Source organism: Corythoichthys intestinalis, chromosome 7, assembly GCF_030265065.1.
Source record: "Corythoichthys intestinalis isolate RoL2023-P3 chromosome 7, ASM3026506v1, whole genome shotgun sequence".
In the NCBI taxonomy this organism is placed as follows: Eukaryota; Metazoa; Chordata; class Actinopteri; order Syngnathiformes; family Syngnathidae; genus Corythoichthys; species Corythoichthys intestinalis.
The window spans coordinates 37,191,470-37,213,561 of NC_080401.1; the positions used below are offsets into that span (position 1 = coordinate 37,191,470).

General features: G+C 38.6%; 1 protein-coding gene and 1 long non-coding RNA gene across 2 annotated transcripts in view; one reads left to right on the forward strand and one right to left on the reverse strand.

Annotated features, from left to right (window-relative positions):
- Positions 1–6,812: 6,812 nt before the first annotated feature.
- On the reverse strand, positions 6,813–8,424 carry LOC130919423 (uncharacterized). Its single transcript, XR_009063958.1, has 4 exons — positions 7,826–8,424; positions 7,626–7,710; positions 7,043–7,088; positions 6,813–6,908 (listed from the first exon to the last, which is right to left on the reverse strand). It is a non-coding gene; the product is annotated as an uncharacterized LOC130919423 (long non-coding RNA).
- A 1,392-nt stretch (positions 8,425–9,816) lies between these two features.
- The window catches only part of faf1 (Fas (TNFRSF6) associated factor 1), a 134,003-nt gene continuing 121,727 nt past the window's right edge, over positions 9,817–22,092 (forward strand). The window contains exons 1-3 of the mRNA XM_057840868.1: positions 9,817–10,107; positions 13,085–13,153; positions 16,699–16,745. Of these exons, the coding sequence (XP_057696851.1) occupies positions 10,048–10,107; positions 13,085–13,153; positions 16,699–16,745 (176 nt within the window). The 5' untranslated portion in view covers positions 9,817–10,047. The remainder of the gene's footprint in view (positions 10,108–13,084; positions 13,154–16,698; positions 16,746–22,092) is intronic.

Genomic DNA, 22,092 nt, shown 5'->3' on the forward strand with positions numbered 1-22,092 from the left:
GCTGTGCTTGTGGACAAAAGCAGTAGTGTTTTACATGTAAGAAGGCTCGTTTTTTTATTTATATTTGTTGATCCCAGACGAATAAGTTTTTGCAGTTACATTTAATATCTTTATTTAGGCAGTGTTGAGTGATCTTAAGATAAATGTTTTTTTTTTTTTTTGCATTCTAGTGTAGTTAAGAGATTATGAAAGTTTGTATTTATTGTGTATTTTAATATAATTTATGTTCAAATATTGCAATTTAAATTTGCTAATAAAATCCAGACATTTGTTTTGGATGCTTGCAAAATCTTTCTTTAATAGTTTTTGAAAACAAAGGTTTGAATCAAATGGTGTATCATCTGAACCAATACCTATGAAATTTTGTCTAAGTCAATAGAGATGCGGGTATGCTGTGGTCCTTATGGGAAGCACAGTCTTCCTTAAGGCAAACTACTAGCGCTTTTGTCCACTGGCGTCGCTATAATAGACAAAAACTGGAAAGTTACCTAATGTTGCTTTAAAGCATGTGATTTAAGAAAAAAATGATGAATTTATTCATTTAAAAGATGTATTTTGGCGTTGTCCTTTATGAATGCATTCTTGAAATATGGTGTTGACATTCCTCTTGGATTCCTCTTCTGAGCTGGGACACTATGAATTTCATCCTGAATTCACCTGTTTTTTCAACAGTGTATAATGAGTATAATTGAAAGAGAGAAATGCCAACACCTCAACATTGGATTCCTTTTAACTCCAGTACATATCAACACCAAATATGTTGGCCAAACTGTGATTTGCACTATCAGATCAAGTCAGCCAACTGCCTCCTAGTCTGAGTACTGTAAATTGTAACATACACATCATAATATTACCACTCCATCTATATTTGCTACTTATCACTTATTCAATTTATTCCCAATCGATGTACACTGGAACCTGTGTTTTTACATTAGCTTTATTAGGTCCAAATTACAACAACTCAAGACAAGGAAATGATGAAAATAAAAAACAAATAATAATAAAAAGTGAACTACAGTGATACAGCACTGGGTCTCCTAGAGACCCACTTTTAAAGGGTGCTTCCCATTACCGTGACAAGCAGTGTGTAGAACTGCACAATATTAGTCAGGCCCAAGAGAATCACACTTTTAGAACCATTTAAACGACTAATAGAATTCAACATCAACACTGGACTGAAGAGTATTCACCTGAGCAGCGACAAACATTTCTGAAGCGCTGCTCCATCTGGGCCTATTCAACAAGATTCTCAGAGAGTCATTGTATGCCAACTGCAGTCCCTTAAAGTTTGCCTTATTATAACTTGACAACAAATGTGCAATATAGAGAGGTGTATAATAGATCTTGAACAATGTCACTATACTTTTGCTTTTGTTTTACGTGGTGCAGGTTATGGCAAAGCTTTAAATCTCGTACTCTGTACAATGACAATAAAGACATTCTATTCTATTCTATTCTATTCTATTCTATTCTATTCTATTCTATTCTATTCTATTCTATTAGTGCAGTCCTAGAAACAGCTAAGATACTGCACAGAACCCACAAATTCCCATGACCCGAGCTTCAGGATGACAAAGATACCACCCCATAAGGGGTGAGAGGGATTTTTTTTTTTTTAATGGCTGGGTCACGGGGGCACCAGCAGAGAGGACCTGAATTTGATCTCCCCAGCCACTTCATTCAGCTCTTTTGGGAGGATCACAAGGCTTTCCCAGGCCAGCCGAGAAACATAGTCTTCCTAGTGTTTCCTGTGTAAACCACGAGGCCTCCTCCCAATGGGCAGTGCCCGGGAGGCGTCCTTAACGGATGCCCACGCCACCTCATCTGGCTCCTCTCGATGCGGAGGAGCAGTGTCTTTAATCCAAGCCACTCTGAGATGACAGCGCTTCTCACCGTTATTTATATACAGTATTGGCCCAAATATAAGATGGTGTTTTTTTGCATTGAAATAAGACTGAGAAAGAGGGGGTCGTCTTATATTCGCGGTCTAAACAATATACCCATTGATGACGTTAGATGGCGCCAGATATCATTGAAGCGATGTTCTGTCATGACAGATCTCAGCTACTCTCCCCATTCACGACGCTAGATGGCGCCAGATATCATTGAAGCGATGTTCTGTCATGACAGATTCAAAGATTGGTTTATTTACATTTCAAAAACCAGAACCCATTCATTTACGAATGTGATTGCACTTCAGTTTACATATTTAAATGTTCAGATATTAAGATTTGAATGAAGCAAAATAACATGCTTTTTCACTCAAATATATTGTTACAATTATTTGTTTCAGATGTACTGTAATTATTTTATGCATAAAAATTAATTTTGTGTTCAAAAAGTCTTTTTCAAACTTGAGTCTTGAAAAAGAGGGGGTCGTCTTATAATCAGGGCCGTCTTAAATTCGGGCCAATACGGTATATGTCGGAAAACACAGACAAGGCTGAAAAAGCAGTTTCTGCTCTTGCACCACTCTTTAGAATAAACTGCTGTATTTTAAGCCAAAAGAACTGCTGTGTTTGATAGAACAATATGTCTATATGCTGTCATAGCAGTTTCAGGGTGCATTAAGTCCCCAAACTATTTTTAATTTGTCCGATTTACCCTGGAGACCCCTGTTTACAGACACCACGCAACCGCTTTTGTTTCAACCTAGCCATAAAAAGAAGTAATCATATTTATTATTGGAAATGTCCATCATCTTTAGCTTAGAATCATTAATTAATGTGTTGTATGTAGTTTAAAAACCAAAAAGACTTTATAAAACTATTTACTCGTACATTTTAAACTTGTAAACAAATTACGTCACAATGAAAAAAATTGTGTCTGTAAATAGGTCAAGGATATCTACCTCATAACTATTGCTTGATTGTAGTTTTTTTTTTTTTTGTGACTGTTGCATTTTCCCCGAAATTTTAGATGATAAATAATCGATCCCAAAAACAAAAACAAAAACGTTTAAAAAGGTAAATATTTAAAAAAGAAAATCTTGACCACTCCTTGATGTCTGCAATTTCTGCATTTCCTTGTCATAATACCGTGTTTCACTCATAAAATCCCCACAAAGTCCAGCTGTGGCCATTCACAGCTGTGTCTTGACACTTGGTGAGACATGCTACGTGGAGTTTTTGGATGATTTTAAAATCATGGTGTCTTTAACTATGCTCTCTCATGCTCTCACCTCAAGTTAGGGTTTAGAGGTTAAATTGTTTTGTTTGTTTGTTTTTTTCTCAAAACTGCCTTCCTGTTCAAATGTTTTCTTCCCCCAGAAAATTGAGATTTTAAGCTTTCCAATAATGTATCACACGTGCATATATGACAATTTTGAAATTTGGCCAAATTGGGGGTCTCAGAGTGGAACTTCAAGTCACCTGAGTGTTTTCCGCCATATATATATTTTAATGGAACCATACATTTCTAAAACAAAAAAATGTTATTAAAAAGAAAATTAATAAAAACAGAAATAAATTGTGGTAATGGGACACAACAACACGTTAAAGTTGATTCTAAGAAAATCAAGGTATTTAACACATTGTAATTGACAACAATAAATGTCCAATTCAATTAAACTTGGAGGACTGGCGGTGTGCTGTCAATGCATCCAATTCATTTTGACAGAAACGATTAGCAGTGATCATTTGATGCCAGCGTTTTCCAGTCAAAATGGATTAGACGTCAAGCACCGTCAATGGCAGGCGAGGAGATAATTATTGGATTATTACCAGTGGAGCAGGAACGAGGTAAGAGGATGCTGCAGCACTCCCTGGTGTTGGGGAAAAAAAGTGCTTTGGTAAATTCTTTTTAAAATTTTTTTTGTAAAAATTAATATAATACATTGAAACAAAAGCATATTTAACTTTGGGGATTAAATATATTTGTTGAAAAAGTTTTTTTTTTAAGTAATTAGTAACATCACCTGACACTTTGCATTCTCCTGTGTCACGTTGAATAAGGTGTCATTGGAACGGAAAAATAAACTGCTGACATAGGAGGCAGTAACATGGCGCAAACACGAATGATGATGATGATTTTTTTTTTTTTTTACCAAAACAGCTAAATTTTCAAAAATTCAATTTGAGGTTGAAATCGAAGATGATTGTCCTTTGGTGTCTTCAAACCGGAAAGACATACTTGCATTGTACAGTAGCCATATTATTGTTTGTTGTTGCTGTTGAGCTGCTGCCATGCTGAGCGCTGTTGGATATTCGTGTGCAGTTTAGTGTTGTGAAAAGGGGACGTGAAACCGAGGCCATTTTAGTTTTCAAATGTGTTCGTGTGTCTTTGCGCTTTCTCGCTGCGCGGATCTGCGTTATAATACCCGGGCGCGTTTATTTCCAATACAAAAACTCCAACACACACTGTAGCCGAAATACAGCAGAACGCTGTCTCTGCATTAGCCTTGTGGTCGTACGTAAACTATCCAGCATGCGTGTGTACTGCCATTGTGTACGCCTTGTATGGCGAAAACACGCGAGCATGACAAATTTGGACCAAAACTGCTGTTTTTGGATGGGAAAAACTAAAAAAGATCTTCAGCACACCCTGCTGTGAGTGACTTCCAGCGCCCCTGATTATTACTATTTAACTCATTCACTCCCAGCCATTTTCACCGCAGCAAGGCTCTTCGCTCCCGGCTGTTTTACTGGATTTTGACTGATTTTGCAAGGCCCACAGAAAATTCTGTTGTACTGCAATATAAACATGGAACCCACCAAAAGAAAGATTACTCTTTTCTTTCAACAGGAAAAAAGTAAGTTCATATCTTTTTCCATTCTTTAGAACTCAGCATTAGAAAATAGCTTAGTTTGAGCAATTTTCCAATTTCTGATGAAAAAACAGAGAAACTAAGCTTTTTGTGAAAGCATACATTTCAAATATAACTTTGACTTTAACACAGATATTTTTGGCTTTAGTTACATCCCTAACATCTGCGTTCAACATTATGTTTTCCTTTTACAAAATAACAAACAACAAAACAAATAGAGCATTTGATAGCAAGGTAACAATTTATTTACACATAACTAACTGAGATGATGCTGTTGTGGCTGGGACAGCCGGGTTAACTTTTCCCTCATCGCCGCCTGTCTCATAAAGTTGGGATTTTTTTGAGTCTCAGTGGGGTCTGTTCGGCGAGCAGCACAGACTCAACGGCGTCGTCCGCTGCACTGGTGGTCGCGGTCGTTCTATTTGGTCGTCCAGCGCCTGGCATCCCGGGTGTCCTCTCGGTTGCTCTGCTCGGTTGTCCGCCGCCTGGCATCCTGGACGTCCATTCGGTCGTCTTCCGCCGGTGCCCCGGCCGTGTGGCCCGGTCTTTCATTGCCGTTGAATCAGGTTGCCGGTATTACCAAATGCACTACTGCCCTCCAGTGGCCAGTTTTATTGCTTTAAATAGGATTTTCAGCTTTGTGCTTTGGAACTCAGTTGAATCAGAACCCAGAGATGTCTTTTATGAAAAAAAAGCATAAAAGACATATAAATACGTCTTTGGGACACTGAAACAATTAAAAATAGAACGTATCGTATTGGCTCAAATATAAGACAGCTCTGACTATAAGACAACCCCGTCTTTTTCAAGACTCAAGTTTGAATTTTGAAAAAAGACTTTTTGAACACCAAATTAATTTTTATACAGAAAATAATTACAGTACATCTGAAACAAATGATTATAACAATATATTTGAGGGAAAAAGCATGCTATTTTGCCTCATTCAAATCTTAAGATCTGAACATTTAAATATGTAAACTAAAGTGCAATCACATTCAATAATAAATGGCTTCTGGTTTTTGAAATATAAATAAACCAATCTATTGTGATAAAACAACAAAATTGCAATAACTGCAATAACCATCAAAGTGAGGTCTAACTGTTACTGTAGTCTTGAAACAAATCTGAATAAGGAAAAACATTGCAATAAAATAATGCAAACTGGTTAAACTTGAGAGTAGCTGAGATCTGTCATGACCAGTGTTGGGAGTAACGCCGTTATAAATAACGCCGTTACGTAACGGCGTTATTTTTTCAGTAACGGGGTAATCTAATTACTTTTTCCGCCGTTACAACGCTGTTATCGTTACTGACGGTCAAAAGCGGTGCGTTACTTACTCTGAATAAATTGAAGAAACTACCAGCCGTGTCAAGTCGACTCTCTGCTCTGTGGATTTGTCATCCAAAACTTGGGGTGCGTTCAGGTTCGAGAATAGCGCACGTACTTCTGACTCCAAGCTGTTTGTCCCTGCTCATTCAATTAGACAATGCTTTCCAAAGTTCGGTAACGTTTCTGTGTTTGCTACACCTGATGCTAGCCTCGTTTCCATCTCCCACTGTCAGCCAGCAATAATTCTGCTTCCATCTTGAGGACGGCAGACGCTTTGAAGGTGACGCGAATTGTCGGGAAACGAGGCTGCCTAAATGCAGCCCCTCGAGAGATGCAATGGAAGTGATTGTGATTGGCTGAGGGTCAGAGTCAGGGCTGGACTGGGACAAAAAATCAGCCCGGGCATTTTGAGCTGAGACCGGCCCACCAGGTATTGATGGAAAGACAATTAAGCCTATGAATGAAAACAAACTTTCTTGTGACAATGCTTTCACGCTGTCTTGTTGGTGTATATATACTTAAACATAAACTTAAACATACACCATCCTTCCAGTTCCAATATTCTATACAGTACTTAGCGGATATCAAAAGGCTGCATGGTCTAGTTAACCTCCTGAACAATGTACAACGTATGATGGGATCCTGAAATTAGGACAGGGATTAATACGGAATAGAGGTGAGACATGATCATTGATGAATATATTAAAATGAAAAAATGACAGATTTAATGATTTTTTCATAGACTATTTATTTACTGCATCAATAAAAGTGCAAATAAATATATCCACAGAATAGGCCCTCAAACACGGAGACCTTTAAAAAGTGAAAGGAGACAGAGGAAGATAAGTGATAAAGAATAACACTTTATGGACTTGTATGATCACAGTACTGGTTTCTAGAAAAAATCTGGGAAAATAGTTGCATCATATACTCCATATAGTACTTACTTAGGGCAAACTCCTGAACAAACAATGAACAAAGTATGATGGGATCCTGAAAAATAGGGCACAGAGTTGAGATGAATATTAAAATGTGTAAATTACAGACTGTAACTATAAAAACACAGAGCACAGACCTGTTTGTATGTCTGTACCCTCATCTGTTACCTCACTGTCAAAAAAATGTGATAAGCCCCTATTTTTCTCATGTACTGGATAACAGTACCCAGAATATTGGCAGAATTCAAATCATAATGTGTCATTTCATAGCAACTACCGTGGCCATGTCCTGTATTTTTTTATTTTTTTTTTTTTACAAGCAATCTGGGCAATTTTCTTGGAGTTGCATACACATAGCTGAAAATCGCCCTATCCTGCAATGATAAAGAATCCTTCCAAAAAAATCCTGGATCAAGACAGTGATCCGGATCACCTCTAAATCTAAATTGAATCATCTCTTCCTTGTCCCAGAGTGGATATTTCCTGAAAATTTCATTAAGATCCGTCCATAACTTTTTGAATTGTACCGTACACAAACAAACCAACTTAGCAGAAGTAATTAAGTGATATTTTCACAGACTAATGTACTTACCATATCAATAAACAGTAACCTTGAACCTCCACTGCAGCAACACTTTGCACAGCAACACGCCAAATGCTTCCTCAAACATGGGAACCTTCAAAGTGAAAGGAGACAGAGGTGAAAAAGAATGTCACCTGATGGACTTGCTCTGATGATCACAGTGCTGGTATTTTTACTCAGTTGAAACATGTATTCTATACAGTACTTACTTAGAGGAATCCAAAAGTCTGCATGGTCAAGTGAACCTCCTGAAAAAACATAGAACATGATGGGATCCTGAAAAAAGGACAGAGAGGAACAGAGATGAGATGAATATCAAAATGTGACTACGGCAGCCTTCCAAATGGAGTGATCGACTTATCATAAATATGGTTTAACTTTGCCAATTGAGACCACTCATAAACTGTCATATAGTTGAGATTTCGCACTTTTGACAGAAGTTTGAATGGAAACTACCAGGCTAGATCTTGCCTGTGTTGTCTTACAAAAAAAAGTTATGTGCTCGGACGCGCCGGCGCGTCCGCTCGACCTTATAAAGTTTTAAACTACCTAACAAATAGAGATAATACTTAACTAAATTAATAAAATAAAGTTACTTAAGCACTAACATAATTACAACTAGAATAGCATCATAGAAACCGTCCAGCATTAGAGAAACCCCATCGTGTTAGTTTGCATGCACAGCTAGCTACATTGCTTAACGGCCTAATTATAACTACTGGCGGTGTTAAGAGTTAGCGAGCGCAATGAAAATAAACTACACCCACGCTTAATTCATATCTGAACCAGATAGACTGCAGTTCAACACTTCTTACCTGAAGTCCAGATTCCCCTCCACTCAGACCGCCGGCGGCCGCGGGTCTCTCCTCCTGCCTCCCCTTCCCCTCATCCACCTGACGGCCACCCCCGCCATCGTAACCTGCGGTTGCTGCTGTCGCTGAAGAGGAAGCTCCGCCACCGGCAAACATCTGTTATTTTAACACATTTAGCGGCATCCGCATGAAGGGCTTGTCTCTTTCTATCTCTAATTTTTTCCGCGCCTCCTTTCCTTTTCTTGTAGTTATCCATTTTGTTTATCTCCTCTCTCTCTATGTCTGATTAATGTATATCTGATACATCTGATCAAGAGGGAGGGGGCATCGGCCCTCGTTTGTAATTGGTCCAGCCCATAATCAATCTTGACTGATGGGCCGATCTACCAGTTTTGTGTACCAATGTGATTAATGCCGTTAGGTAAAAAAAAAAAAATTCAGGACCGGCCCAAAATCGCCATCGGCCCACCGGGCAAATGCCCGGTATGCCCGATGGCCAGTCCAGCAGTGGTCAGAGTCATGTGTCGTGGTAAGCCAATCAGAGCCGGTGATTTCACAAGCAAACCGGAACAGCGCGTGCGACAAACTCACACACGCAAAACAGATGCACAGGGTCGGGATGGCAGAGCATTCAGAAGAAAAAATGTCCTTTAAGGTGGAGATATAGACACTATTTCAAGTTTGTCGAAATGAAAGGAAAGAACCGCATGTAATGTGTAATTTATGTCCCGGGGCAAAGCTTTTGTCGACATCTGTGGTAAGTAATTCAAATCTGCTGAAGCACCTAACACGTTAACTACCTGTCTGTTCTTCTCTATTCCACTGAATCGAATACTGCTCAGAAAATTTCAAAGTCTTTGACATACAACAAGTTCTTTTTAAAGTAACGGAAATAGTTACTTCCCCTGGTAACTAGTTACTTTTACTATAGAGTAATTCAGTTACTAACTTAATTACTTTTTGGAAGAAGTAGTGAGTAATGTAACTAATTACTTTTTTAAAGTAACGTGCCCAACACTGGTCATGAAAGAACATTACTCTTCAAGTTAAGCATTCGCTTTAATAATATCTGGCGCCATCTAGCGTCGTGAATGGGTATAATGTCTAGACCGCGAATATAAGGCGACCCCCCACTTTTTCTATCTTATTTCAATGCAAAAAACACTGTCCTATATTCGGGCCAATACGGTATTTATACGTTTTTGGGAGCAAATGAGTTAGATTATAATTTTTTGAATAAATGTTTTCAAGCACACTCTCACATAAAACAAGACAAATTTAAATACAGCATTAAAACATAATTAGCAACTAATAACACGCGAAACAACCAGACCGCGAAATCCGGGGGGTTTCGTGGCTCTATCACCGTGTCCTCGGCTATGTTGCAGCATTTGTCACTCCTTTACGTCAGCTGCCGTAAAGCGTCTAACTCTGCTACTTTGTAGAATGATTGCCTGAAGCGGTCCTATCCCAGTTACACTTAATATTCTCCTTTTTCTCCCCTCCAAAAGGCTCATCACGTCTCAGACGCGTATTTTTCCCCCATTTGGTTTCCTCCTGTGCTGCGGGGAAGCGACGAGAGCCCGCGGAAGAAGCGCTGCTTTTAGCCAGTCATCGCCATGGCCTCCGACAGCGGCGACAGCAACCTGGACCTGGAGATGATTCTAGCTGACTTTCAGGTCGGTCCACCTAAAACGACGCGTGCTGTGTGGTACTGTCCACTTTAGCAGCTTCATAGACAACACTCCCGTGCCGGTTTGTCTCGGCTTTCTGCTGCTAACCAACCCAGCTAACCCAACTGACAGCTTGCTAACCAAAGGCTGTTACTAGCACTATGATCTTGCTGGCTAAAACGAAATCAAACTCCTAGAACAAATGACTTTATTGTGTCTTTTTACGTGTTCGCTTGGGCCACCATTTTCTTAGGCCGAAAGTGGAGTTACGGTGCTCTTCGTAGCTGTTCCCTGTTGACATGTTTACCCCTCCCGTCACACACCATACTCACGATGAATATCTTCTTACAGTAAAGCTCGTGATTCACTTTAAAGGAAGACTAGAATTGCTATTAAGTGTCCCAAGGAGTCATGTACAACATAGTACGGTAACAACGTTAGTTGTGTAGTTTGTGACGCTTTTAGATTACGTAATACACTGCCCATATGCAATTACAATTAGTGATCAATACTTAACTGGACTTCCTTGACTTTGGATTTGTTGACATCTTGTAAAGCGTGGGTGTAAAAATAGAAAAATAATACATTCCCACATTTTATCTAAGGCAAATCAAACAAATGAAAAAAACAACCTGTAGTTTACCCAATATTTAGACAGAAAGTTCCAACAATTTATTTATTGCTATTGACAGTGATAAACGTCCAATCTAGGGCTGTACCAAACGATTATTTTTCTCCGGTTTAGCGTCCCGAGTTTTTTAGCGATTAGTCGACTATAGGGGTGTAACGGTACACAAAAGTCTCGGGTCGGTACGTACCTCGGTTTTGAGGTCACGGTTCGATTATTTTTCGGTACAGTAAGAAAACAAAATGCAAAATATAAATGTGTTGGGTTGTTTATAACACACTTTTGTGCTTTTAACAACAGGAACATTAGCCTATACAAAGCTAGAATTCTGTTCAAAAAGTAGCGGGTATTTAAAGATACTAATCCAACAACAATTTGCCTTTCAGACCCCGCGTATTAGTCAGCTTTCTTTCTGAAAGAAAGAAGAAAAAAGAAGTCCTGTGCTAAAGAGAAAAGCAATCCCAATGACAAAGATTTTAACATGTATTTTACAAATGAAATGCCTCAATGAATCATTTTTTTTTCTTATGAACGGTTTTCAAAAGAGTTATTGGTGGATTTTCTCAAGTTAAAGCGCCACACAGAAATGAATAAATTTAAAAAGCAGGATCTGTGTATTATTCTTATTATTTAATTACAGGTGTTTTTCGCTCATTTCAATTTATTTTATTTAAATGGGCTATTATTTATTTTATTATGTGTTTATATTTTACAACTGTGATGTAGTATTCATTTGTATCGTATATTTTATGTTGTATAACTTTAGTTCCTATGTGAATATTAGTTCCTACTTGTTTTGTTGTGGCAGGAGGGTTTTGTAATGAACACAGGGCCTGTTTGTTATTATTAATTATAGCAGAGAAGACAGCAGTAAATTAACAAAGACAAGTCAACTGTGCCCCAATTTACCACTCAAGAGATCTGATGGACTCAAAAAGTGGGTTACGATTGCATATTAGTTTGAAAATCAACCGGATCCACCGTATCTTTACACGAGTGACTTCCGGTCTGCCCTATCCTAGCTAGTAGTGTTGACGCAGGAGGGCCGCGTCTCGCGTCAAATATTAAACTCTGCCGTTCTTTTCGCGTGCGTCACGTTGAGCCGCTTCTGGGATGCGTCTTACACACGGCCGCACTGCGACTGGTGTGCATTGGCTGATTGACTAACGCCTGCGTTTCACTGCGTTCTCGCGGCGGCCACGTTGTCGCGCCGTTGACGTTTCTGGGTTATACTGTCGTACCGTGTTGGTCCTCATTATAGTAGAGGACAGAGTAAATATAATCTACACAAACAAACTGTAACCCGATCGACTCATAGCCTCGAAAAGTAAGGGTTACATTGCGTCAAAAACTCGTTCGGTACGCCTCCGTTCCGAACCGAGCACCCCGTACCGAAACGGTTCAATACAAATACATGTACTGTTACACCCTTAGTCGACTAATCTTGTTTTAAAATTTTTAATGTATATTTTTTTTTACGACTCTTGCAATTTTTGCTGACGATTACTAATTCACAAAAAATTGGTACACTTTAATTCTTTATTACTCTATTGGCCCGAATATAAGACTGCCCTGATTATAAGTCGACCCCCTCTTTTTCAAGACTTAAGTTTGAAAAAAGACTTTTTGAACACTAAATTAATTTTTATACAGAAAATAATTACAGTACATCTGAAACAAATTATTATAACAATATATTTTAGACAAAAAGCATGTTATTTTGCCTCATTTAAATCTTAATGTCTGAACATTTAAATATGTAAAGTGCAATCGCATTCGTAAATGAAACGCTTCTGGTTTTTGAAATGTAAATAGACCAATCTATTGTGATAAAAAAACAAAATTGCAATAACTGCATTAACCATCAAAGTGAATCATCATTCGAGAGCGATTCACAAACATTCATATTCAGATTATTGAATTATACCAGGTAAAGCGGAAATAAAACAAAAAAATAAGTCAGCGCGGTCTTCGGGACGCAATGAGGAACGGACCGAGAGTAAATATCATGTTCAACTCATGCCGCTAGATTGTTGTCTTGGTGTCGGCAGACAGGAGCGGTGTTGTTCCTACAAGTTCCAAAAATAAAGAATTTCAAACCTGACTAAGCGGGTGACTCTTTGTCAACGTTACAATATATATATATATTTTTTAACTTGCCTTTAACCGTAGACGGGATGTTGTGCTCGTCGACGCATTTACGTCATCGACAACGTTGACTAGTCGGTACAGCTCTAGTACAATCCATTTGAACTGTGTACCTTGGTCTATTGCTGACAATGTAAGCGACTAAGTAAAATGTTTATTTTAACCAATGCACATTGTCACACATTTTTTTTTTTTCTCTGCTTACAGGCTTGCACTGGGATCGACAACATTGCAGAGGCAATCACCCTGTTAGAGCTTAATAACTGGGATTTAGTGGTAAGTGCTTTACCCATAGGCTTGATATTTGACCCACAGTTCTCAATCACAACTTCACACATGTAAACGTCCAGTATAGAGCAACCTTTTGTATGCGATTACTGATTATGGTATACTTATGTTTTTTGGGTTGATGTGAGGGTTCTTTGAAATGGACTGCATTGCCAAGTTTTGGACAACTCTGTATCAAGGCTGAATAAAATTGCCACGGAGTGGTCAAAATCAAACTTAAGCATTAATCTTTCAGTGGTGCCAAACTTATCTTTGGGGCAGTTTACATGGCAACTCTGCGACACGAAGACGTAATGACTGTATTGCGGAGTGGCCTCGCGTGCATATGGTGTCGGTGAAGACGAAAAATTCTGAATCCTGCCTCCAAAGTGGGAGAATTCGATTGCGGGGGATTGAGGGGGGCTTCTTCCGCATGCGTATCAAAGGGCTCCCGCGGCGCGAGACCGCGCCGATAACGTCAACACTCGTACACGTCTCGTTGGGCGTGCGCAGTGGTGCCACTAAACATTAAAACAGCAAATATTGCGGAATGTCGGCTTTAGTTTACTGTTTTAATAATATTTTTAAATTAAATATGTTGAATTTTTCCATTTTTGTGCCTTTTTGAACAAAAGAAAAATGCCGTTGCTTCGAGTGGGCGGGCATATTTTTTTCCGGGCTGAGGAACTTTGGTGGGGTCAAAGTGCATCATTCGCTGTCGCCTTTTAAATCTGCACTGCCCCCTAGGGCCTGGCATGAATACTACATCGTTTTCATGCGGAATTGCGACACTGTCCGAATGGAGACGGGTCCATATAAATGCAAATTTGAAATTTTTCGTATTCTCGGAGAGTCACCATGTAAACGGCTCCTTTGTGACGTGACACATGGTAGTCATGGTTTCCTTCTGAGAGCCATTATTTATGATGACCTCATATTATTACTGATAAACAGCAAAAGGAATGATACTCTGGGCTGAATGTTATTGCTGCGTATTGGTTCATAGTTTGCCAGTAGAGGACATCCATGCTCTTCGAGTGTGCATATCATGTGTCTGAGTCATTTAGGCACGAAATGTAAATTGTACTCACCAAATATTAGATTTGTATAATGTACATTCACAATTCCACAACATTTTATTGTATTATTATTACAATATACACTCACCGGCCACTTTGTTTGGTACACCATGCTAGTAACTGGTTGGACCCCTTTTGCCTTCAGAACTGCCTCAATTCTTGGTGGCATATATTCAACAAGGTGCTGGAAGCATTCCTCAGAGAGTTTGGTCCATATTGACATGATGGCATCACACAGTTGGTGCAGATTTGTCGGCTGTACATCCATGATGCGAATCTCCCGTTCCACCACATCCCAAAGATGCTCTATTGGATTGAGATCTGGTGAATGTGGAGGCCATTTGAGTACAGTTAACTCAATGTCATGTTCAAGAAACCAGTCTGAGATGATTCCAGCTTAATGACATGGCGCATTATCCTGCTGAAAGTAGCCATCAGAAGTTGGGTACATTGTGGTCATAAAGGGATGGACATGGTCAGCAACAATACTCAGGTAGGCTGTGGCGTTGCAGTGATGCTCAATTGGTACCAAGGGGCCCAAAGAGTGCCAAGAAAATATTCCCCACACCATTACACCACCACCACCAGCCTGAACCGTTGATACAAGGCAGGATGGATCCATGCTTTCATGTTGTTGACGCCAAATTCTGACCCTACCATCCGAATGTCGCAGCAGAAATCGAGACTCATCAGACCAGGCAACGTTTTTCCAATCTTCTATGTCCAATTTCGATGAGCTTGTGCAAATTGTAGCCTCAGTTTCCTGTTCTTAGCTGAAAGGAGTGGCACCCGGCGTGGTCTTCTGCTGCTGTAGCCCATCTACCTCAAAGTTCGACATACTGTGCATTCAGAGATGCTCTTTTGCCTACCTTGGTTGTAACGGGTGGTTATTTGAGTCACTGTTGCCTTTCTATCAACCGAATCAGTCTGGCCATTCCCCTCTGACCTCTGGCATCAACAAGGCAATTCCGCCCACAGAACTGCCGCTCACTGGATATTTTTTCTTTTTCGGACCATGCTCTGTAAACTCTAGAGATAGTTGTGCGTGAAAATCCCAGTAGATCAGCAGTTTCTGAAATACTCAGACCAGCCCTTCTGGCACCAACAACCATGCCACGTTCAAAGTCACTCAAATCACCTTTCTTCCCCATACTGATGCTCAGTTTGAACTGCAGGAGATTGTCTTAAACCATGTCTACATGCCTAAATGCACTGAGTTGCCGCCATGTGATTGGCTGATTAGAAATTGAGTGTTAATGAGCAGTTGGACAGGTGTACCTAATAAAATGGCGGGTGAGTGTACAGTAATATATTACTGACTAAAACAGTACAACAGCAGCTCATTCCTGGATTATTGATCAACAAATGGTCTAAAGTGGAGCACAAGTTTGTCAGCAACATAAAATGTTAATAATATTGATCAAAAAAATAAATTAAAAAATGCTGAAAAATTACAAGTTGCATGGGACCGAGTAGAAGAAAAAATGCTTGCACTGTGTCAGATTTTGGGGGATTTTAGGGGCAGTCTGGAGACCTGATACCTGTTATTTGATTTTTATTTCTTAATTTTGATTCCCTTTTTAAATCCCAGTATCATGGTTATGAAATTAGAATCCATTAAAGCATTTTGTTCAATAACTAATCCATTTATTTTAAATGTGGACTTGGAAACAAAGATACATGCAACATCTCTGTTTTTGCAACTGATAACAGTCATAAAGAAACATAAACTTGCCGTACATGCTTTGCTTTTGTGGGACACACAAAATGGTATAGCAGGGGGCTTAAGTTTAACACCAGTGCTGTAGATGTTCGCTAAACTTGCTGATGTCACACAATACTAAGGACTATAAGATGAACTCCTTGGTGAAGGTAATAAAAAGCAGCCTTTGCAGGGAAAACATTTCGGAAGGTCTTTGTGTATATTTATCCCAATGCTGGCAGGAGTTGAAAGCAGGCGGCATAGTGACAGCCCAGAGTCCCGCTTACATGCACTGCACCTGTGAATGTGATGACTTGCAGTTTTCTGTAAACACTTGACAAAAGAAGTGTGCCTTTGTGAGTTTTAGTGGGCGGAGTCTGGCTGTATTTTTGTTTTGTTGTCACAAGAAAGTTTGGAAGCAGTGCAGACGTCCCCTGATTCATTCATGTTAAACCCATGGCTGAATCATCTCACAATAGAAAGGTTACAGGTTCAATCTCAAGTTCCAAATTTATTGCCCGTTGACGAAGGTAATTTGTCTTTTGTTGCAGCGAATGTTCTGGTTCAATCTATTCACTTGTTCCTTCAAACAAAGGCTCTTCTTAGTAGGCGAGCTAAATTTGTTGTTATTCATCTCTTGTCCACAACAAGACCGGTTTGTGTTGCAAAACATGTTATTTCTGATGCCATAGATTTTGCAAAGCGAAACAGAATTTAATGACAAATTTGTTGACAGTTAGCCATTTTATATTATGTCGGTCTTTTCTTTACAGGCAGCCATCAATGGAGTGATACCACAGGAGAATGGCATCTTGCAAAGGTAAGAAGCCATATTTCATACAGTCACTGCGCTGTGATCTAATGCAACATGACTGCATGCACAACACATTCGGGAGAGCATATTTGCACGGTTACGCAGAGTGTGGGCATGACAGGCACTGTAGACTAAGTGACATGAAGTGAATATGCATCATCATGATGTAACACAGTAGTTACAAAATATCTTTCAAGAAAAATAAGGTCAAGCATATTTGTTCTTGTAAAATCTTTAGGATGAAAATCCGTGTGTAGCTTTAGTCGTACTTTTTGATGACCATTTTTGTTGTTGTTTTTAAATGCTCCTTTCATGCCCGAATTATGATTATTATTTATTCGGGAAAAAAAAAAACCTTACAGGGCACTCATTTGACTCATTGACTGCCATTGACGGCGCTCATTCATTCGTCCCTCCCAGTCAAAATGGATTGGACGTCTAGCAATAAATAGCATTCAAACATCAGCATTCACGACCAGTATTCCCGGTTAAAATGAACTGGACATCTGTCGCCATCAATATCATGCATTTATTTAAAATACTACGAAACATTAAAATCACTTTTAGAGTGCTACTTGGGTCTGTAACCAGTGTAGGCCTACAGCTATCAATTATTTTAGTAGTCAATTAATCTATCAACTAGTTCGAATAATCGAGTAATCAGATTAGGAAGATTTGATGCGTTGCAGAATCAATTTTAGGAGATATAAAGAAACGCTTGGTAAGATTGCACTTTCAAAAGAGCATTAAATACGAACATTTAAAATTTAAAAATAAAAATACCCTGCCTCAAACGGTATTAAAAAAATTAATTAGGCCCTAAGTACAACAGAAGAACAATTCAGTTAGCTTAAATGCTATAAAATGCTAACTTAAAAAATAAAATAAAATAAAAATTTTTACACAATACTCTTAGCAAATCGTTCAAACACATGTTCCCACAAAAAAACGGCTAAATATAATGTACCTATGAACTAAATTATGAATGCATAAAAACATAGTTAATGTTGGTCTTAACAGCAACTGGATTCAGCCTTGTTAAATGAGATGTATCATTCATTGTTGCCACTAGAGGGCAGTGTATCCACCCAAATCAATAGAACTAAATGCAAACACTTTCAAAACAAACCATTATAAGTAACAACACTCTAATTAAACGAATACTCGAAGCAGCAATATTTAATTAGAAGGTTTTTTCCTAATTGAATTACTCTAGTTAATCGATTAATTGTTGTAGCACTAAACCAGTGTGTATTTGTTTTTATTTATTATAATTTCATGAACTGTTTTTATGAACATATTTACATTTATAAATGTACTTATAACAATGTAAAATATTATCAATACCATAATGATTGATCATCTTTAAAAAGTAATAGAAAAATACATAAATAAATTATAATACTGTAATTTCTAATATTGAAATTTTTTTTTATCAATAACAAAAATACTTACTCACCCTATACAGAGTTAAAGGTCTTAAATGTAAAAAAATTATTTAATGACCCAAAATAGTCACTTGCTCTATAAAATGTTTAAGGTTTTAAGCGTCAACTTAAAACTGTCAACTGTCAAAAGGGTTAACAGTTAATACTTATGAGTGCGTCCAATAGGGCTGGGGGGATTCCCTCTATATATAATTATCAATCATAAGAATACACTGTACTCAACTGTACATTATTGATATTTTGTAAATCACTAGATGTCTGTAAAATAGCAAGACATGATTATGACAAATCACCACTTAACACAAACTTGTGGTGCATAAATAAAACTGTTTCTGCATTTGTTGGCATTGTTAAGGATAGACTTGAAATCTGTTTGAACTGGGAGGGGGTGCGAATTTGAATGAGCAGTAAAACAAGCACGGTCTTCATGACTATACAGCCCACAGCCAGGTGAAATTAATTTGAAGTCTATTTCCAACAATGGCAACCAATTTGGAGCTCGTGACATTTTTCTTTTTTAATTCCCATTTTTTCATCAAATGATTAAAAATGTACTAAATCGTGGCATATTGTGATATAAAATGGCCAATAACATGATATTTTTTTTCCTCTATATTGCCCAGCACTACCGTACAATACGATATTTTATTGGTAATAGATACTGTATTATCACAATGTAAAAAGAAACTAGAAAAATGCTCTAATCCAGAACACCACTCTTGTTAGAATTTTAAAATTAATTTTACTTCCTTTACCTAATCCCTTTTCTTTTCCTGTCACAATGCCATTCAAATGAACTTTTGTGTAAAGCACAAAACACTTTTCAAGGAGTCCTTGATCTATACTTGGCGTTGTACACAGTTTCCAACACAGATTCTTTTGTATTCCTCGCACTCCTTCTATGGTTAGCTGACACTCATGAATGCACAAAGCACATCTGAACCCACTCTCTTGTATTGCGCCTTGTTGTATTCACAGCACTAGTGTGTATGCATGTGTTGCAGTGTGGTTCAAGCCCTCGGGCCATGAGATTATTACCAGTCTTTATAAAGGGACCCACTGCAGTAAATTGATGCTGACTGGCAGTGTGACCAGAAACCAGCACATTTACTTAAGTGGCTGGCACTGGAAGAAGTGGAGCAGTCTTTGGCCAGTTCACAAACTTTGAAGGAAGATGAAGTAGAGCCAGTTGGTCGCTACACAAGCACTCCTGTTTCACAATACACTTGTCTTTCCACTTTAAAAATGGCCTACTCTTTTCATTTTCATCCTATTTCTAAATGGATGGATTGGACATCTATTTGCTGTTAAGGGACAACCTCTGGTTTCGTTAAAATGAGTCCCCAGAAGTCTTTTTAAACCCTTCGGTCACAGGAGATTGCTTCAAAAAGAGCCAATTTAGATTGAAGTTATAAGAAAAAACGTAATTTACAGCCTGGTACAAATTTTGAATTTGGTCTGTATGGTGACATGACAGTTGTACAACAGGGGTGTAAATCAACTATTTCATGACTATGGATGGGAATCGAAATCCGATTCCAATTCCAAACCGGTTCCTAGTGTTTCGAGGCCTAGACATCACAATGAAAAAGCCTTAACGATTCCTAAAGATGCGTATTGCGTCGTCGCGTGACGTGTCTTGTTGTCCAGACGCATCAAACTAGCATGGCGCCAAGAAACACTCTCTCCAACGTTTGGCTACACTTCACCAGGAAAGTGGGTGACAATGAAAGGTTACGATGGCTTAGCACGAGCATTGCAGCCGTAAACATAACAATGACAGCACGTAGGTTCAAACGCTAGAAAACTTCAAAAGTGTGTCTTCACTTCACGAGGAAAAATTACAACAACGCGACTTTCAGTCATTGCAAGGTGGAGATAACTGCATCGGGAGGGAATACGACTGTACTGTCCTCACCGAGACGCAAAGGCTCAGTCCTGGCTATACAGTGAGCTAAACTCCCAAATGACGATGCAGAAGTCGTTGGTATAATATGCTGACTTTATTCAGCCTACGTTATGACACTATCACTTGAAGAGTGAAACTAAAAATAGAAATGAAACAAATCAGTTTCGTCTCCAATAACAAACAGGTTCGCATCAACGTAAATCAGCGATGATTGTCTGCTAATACAGTAATAACACAAACGGGTAGCATGCGTTAGCTAGCATTAGCACATCGTCAAACCACTACACAACTGGATTTAAGTGTCCGATCGCGAATGGAGACACACAACAACACAAAAGATGATACATACAGGCGTTACCTCTGTAGATATTTTACAAACATGAACAAAGAACGTAGGCTCGTAGCAGTGTTTCCCTCTCTCACTAACTCGCTCACTCGCTTGGATGCTTTGTAGCTGCACTTCTTCGCGTATAAGTGTGCTGTTCTTCACGTGAGAGCGTTCTTCTACGCGCGAGGAAGCGCAAGGGCGCCCGCACTTGAGCGTGAAAGCACACTAAAAACTAAAAGGCATGGATTTCAATGTAATGGTAAATAATACAATTGAACACATATTGCCAAAGGCAGAACAACGACCTATATGCCAATATATGCATTAAAAAACAAACAAAAAAATTAGAATGTTTCAGTAAAATGTTACACATTCTTGTGTATTTGCCACTTATTTCCACAGTTAACATTGAGACCTTGGGCCTCTTTTCACCTCGTTGTGAGTTTGTAAGGTTGTGACTTCTGATTAAACAAACTCGATGCCAATCAAAACGTTTGTTCTTATTTTTCCCCAAATTAGAATCCATAAGAGAATCGATAAAGAATCGAATCGTTAAGCAATATCGTTAATGGAATCGGAATCGTAAAAATCGTATCAATTCCCACCCCTATTCATGACTGTACGATACAACATCGATTCAATAACACAATATTTGCCAATATTACAAAGTCTGCAACGGTTTTATTTGATTGATTTAAGATGAAATTATGCAGATATTTACCACAATTGGTTACATTTCAATGGTCAGGTCTTCCCAGCCTGGGGCCTCTCGAAAGTATCTGGGTGCGGGGCCAAGCTACCCAGGCAGCTGGGGAAATGTGAACCGTTTATCTCGGTTCTTTAAGGCACTGAGGTGGGAAACCGTTCAGTGAGAGTCGAAACTACTTGGTATCTGTTTTTTTATCAAAAAAAAAAAAATTCAAAGTATCGTTCCTTTTTGATGTGATTGTCTTCATGCAGGGCAATAAATAATGTCCGTGTCTCCGCCTTGTGGGCGTCTTTGACCTAATGTAGATCAGTTCAGGTCATGTGCGTTTTCATCCCCATTCATGTCTATTCAACACTTTTAGATGCGTTTTTCCCAGCGTTTCATAACTGTGTACTTCTGTGGCAGTATTTGTTTGGTAAAATTTTCTGATCTCTGAAAAAGATAATCCTTTATTGGGGACACTCAAGTATTGCAGCAGCATCAAAACATCATTAAGTCATATATATATATATATATATATATAATATATACACACAGTGAGGCAAATAAGTATTTAGTTAACCACTAATTGTGCAAGTTCTCTCACTTTTGAAAATATTAGAGAGGCCTGTAATTGTCAACATGGGTAAACCTCAACCATGAGAGAAAGAATGTGGAAAAATCCAAGAAAATCACATTGTTTGATTTTTAAAGAATTTATTTGCAAATAAGTGGAAAATAAGTATTTGGTCAATACCAAAAGTTCAGCTCAATACTTTGTTACAGTGCCTTGCAAAAGTATTCGGCCCCCTTGAATCTTGCAACCTTTCGCCACATTTCAGGCTTCAAACATAAAGATATGAAATTTAATTTTTTTGTCAAGAATCAACAACAAGTGGGACACAATCGTGAAGTGGAACAACATTTATTGGATAATTTAAACTTTTTTAACAAATAAAAAACTGAAAAGTGGGGCGTGC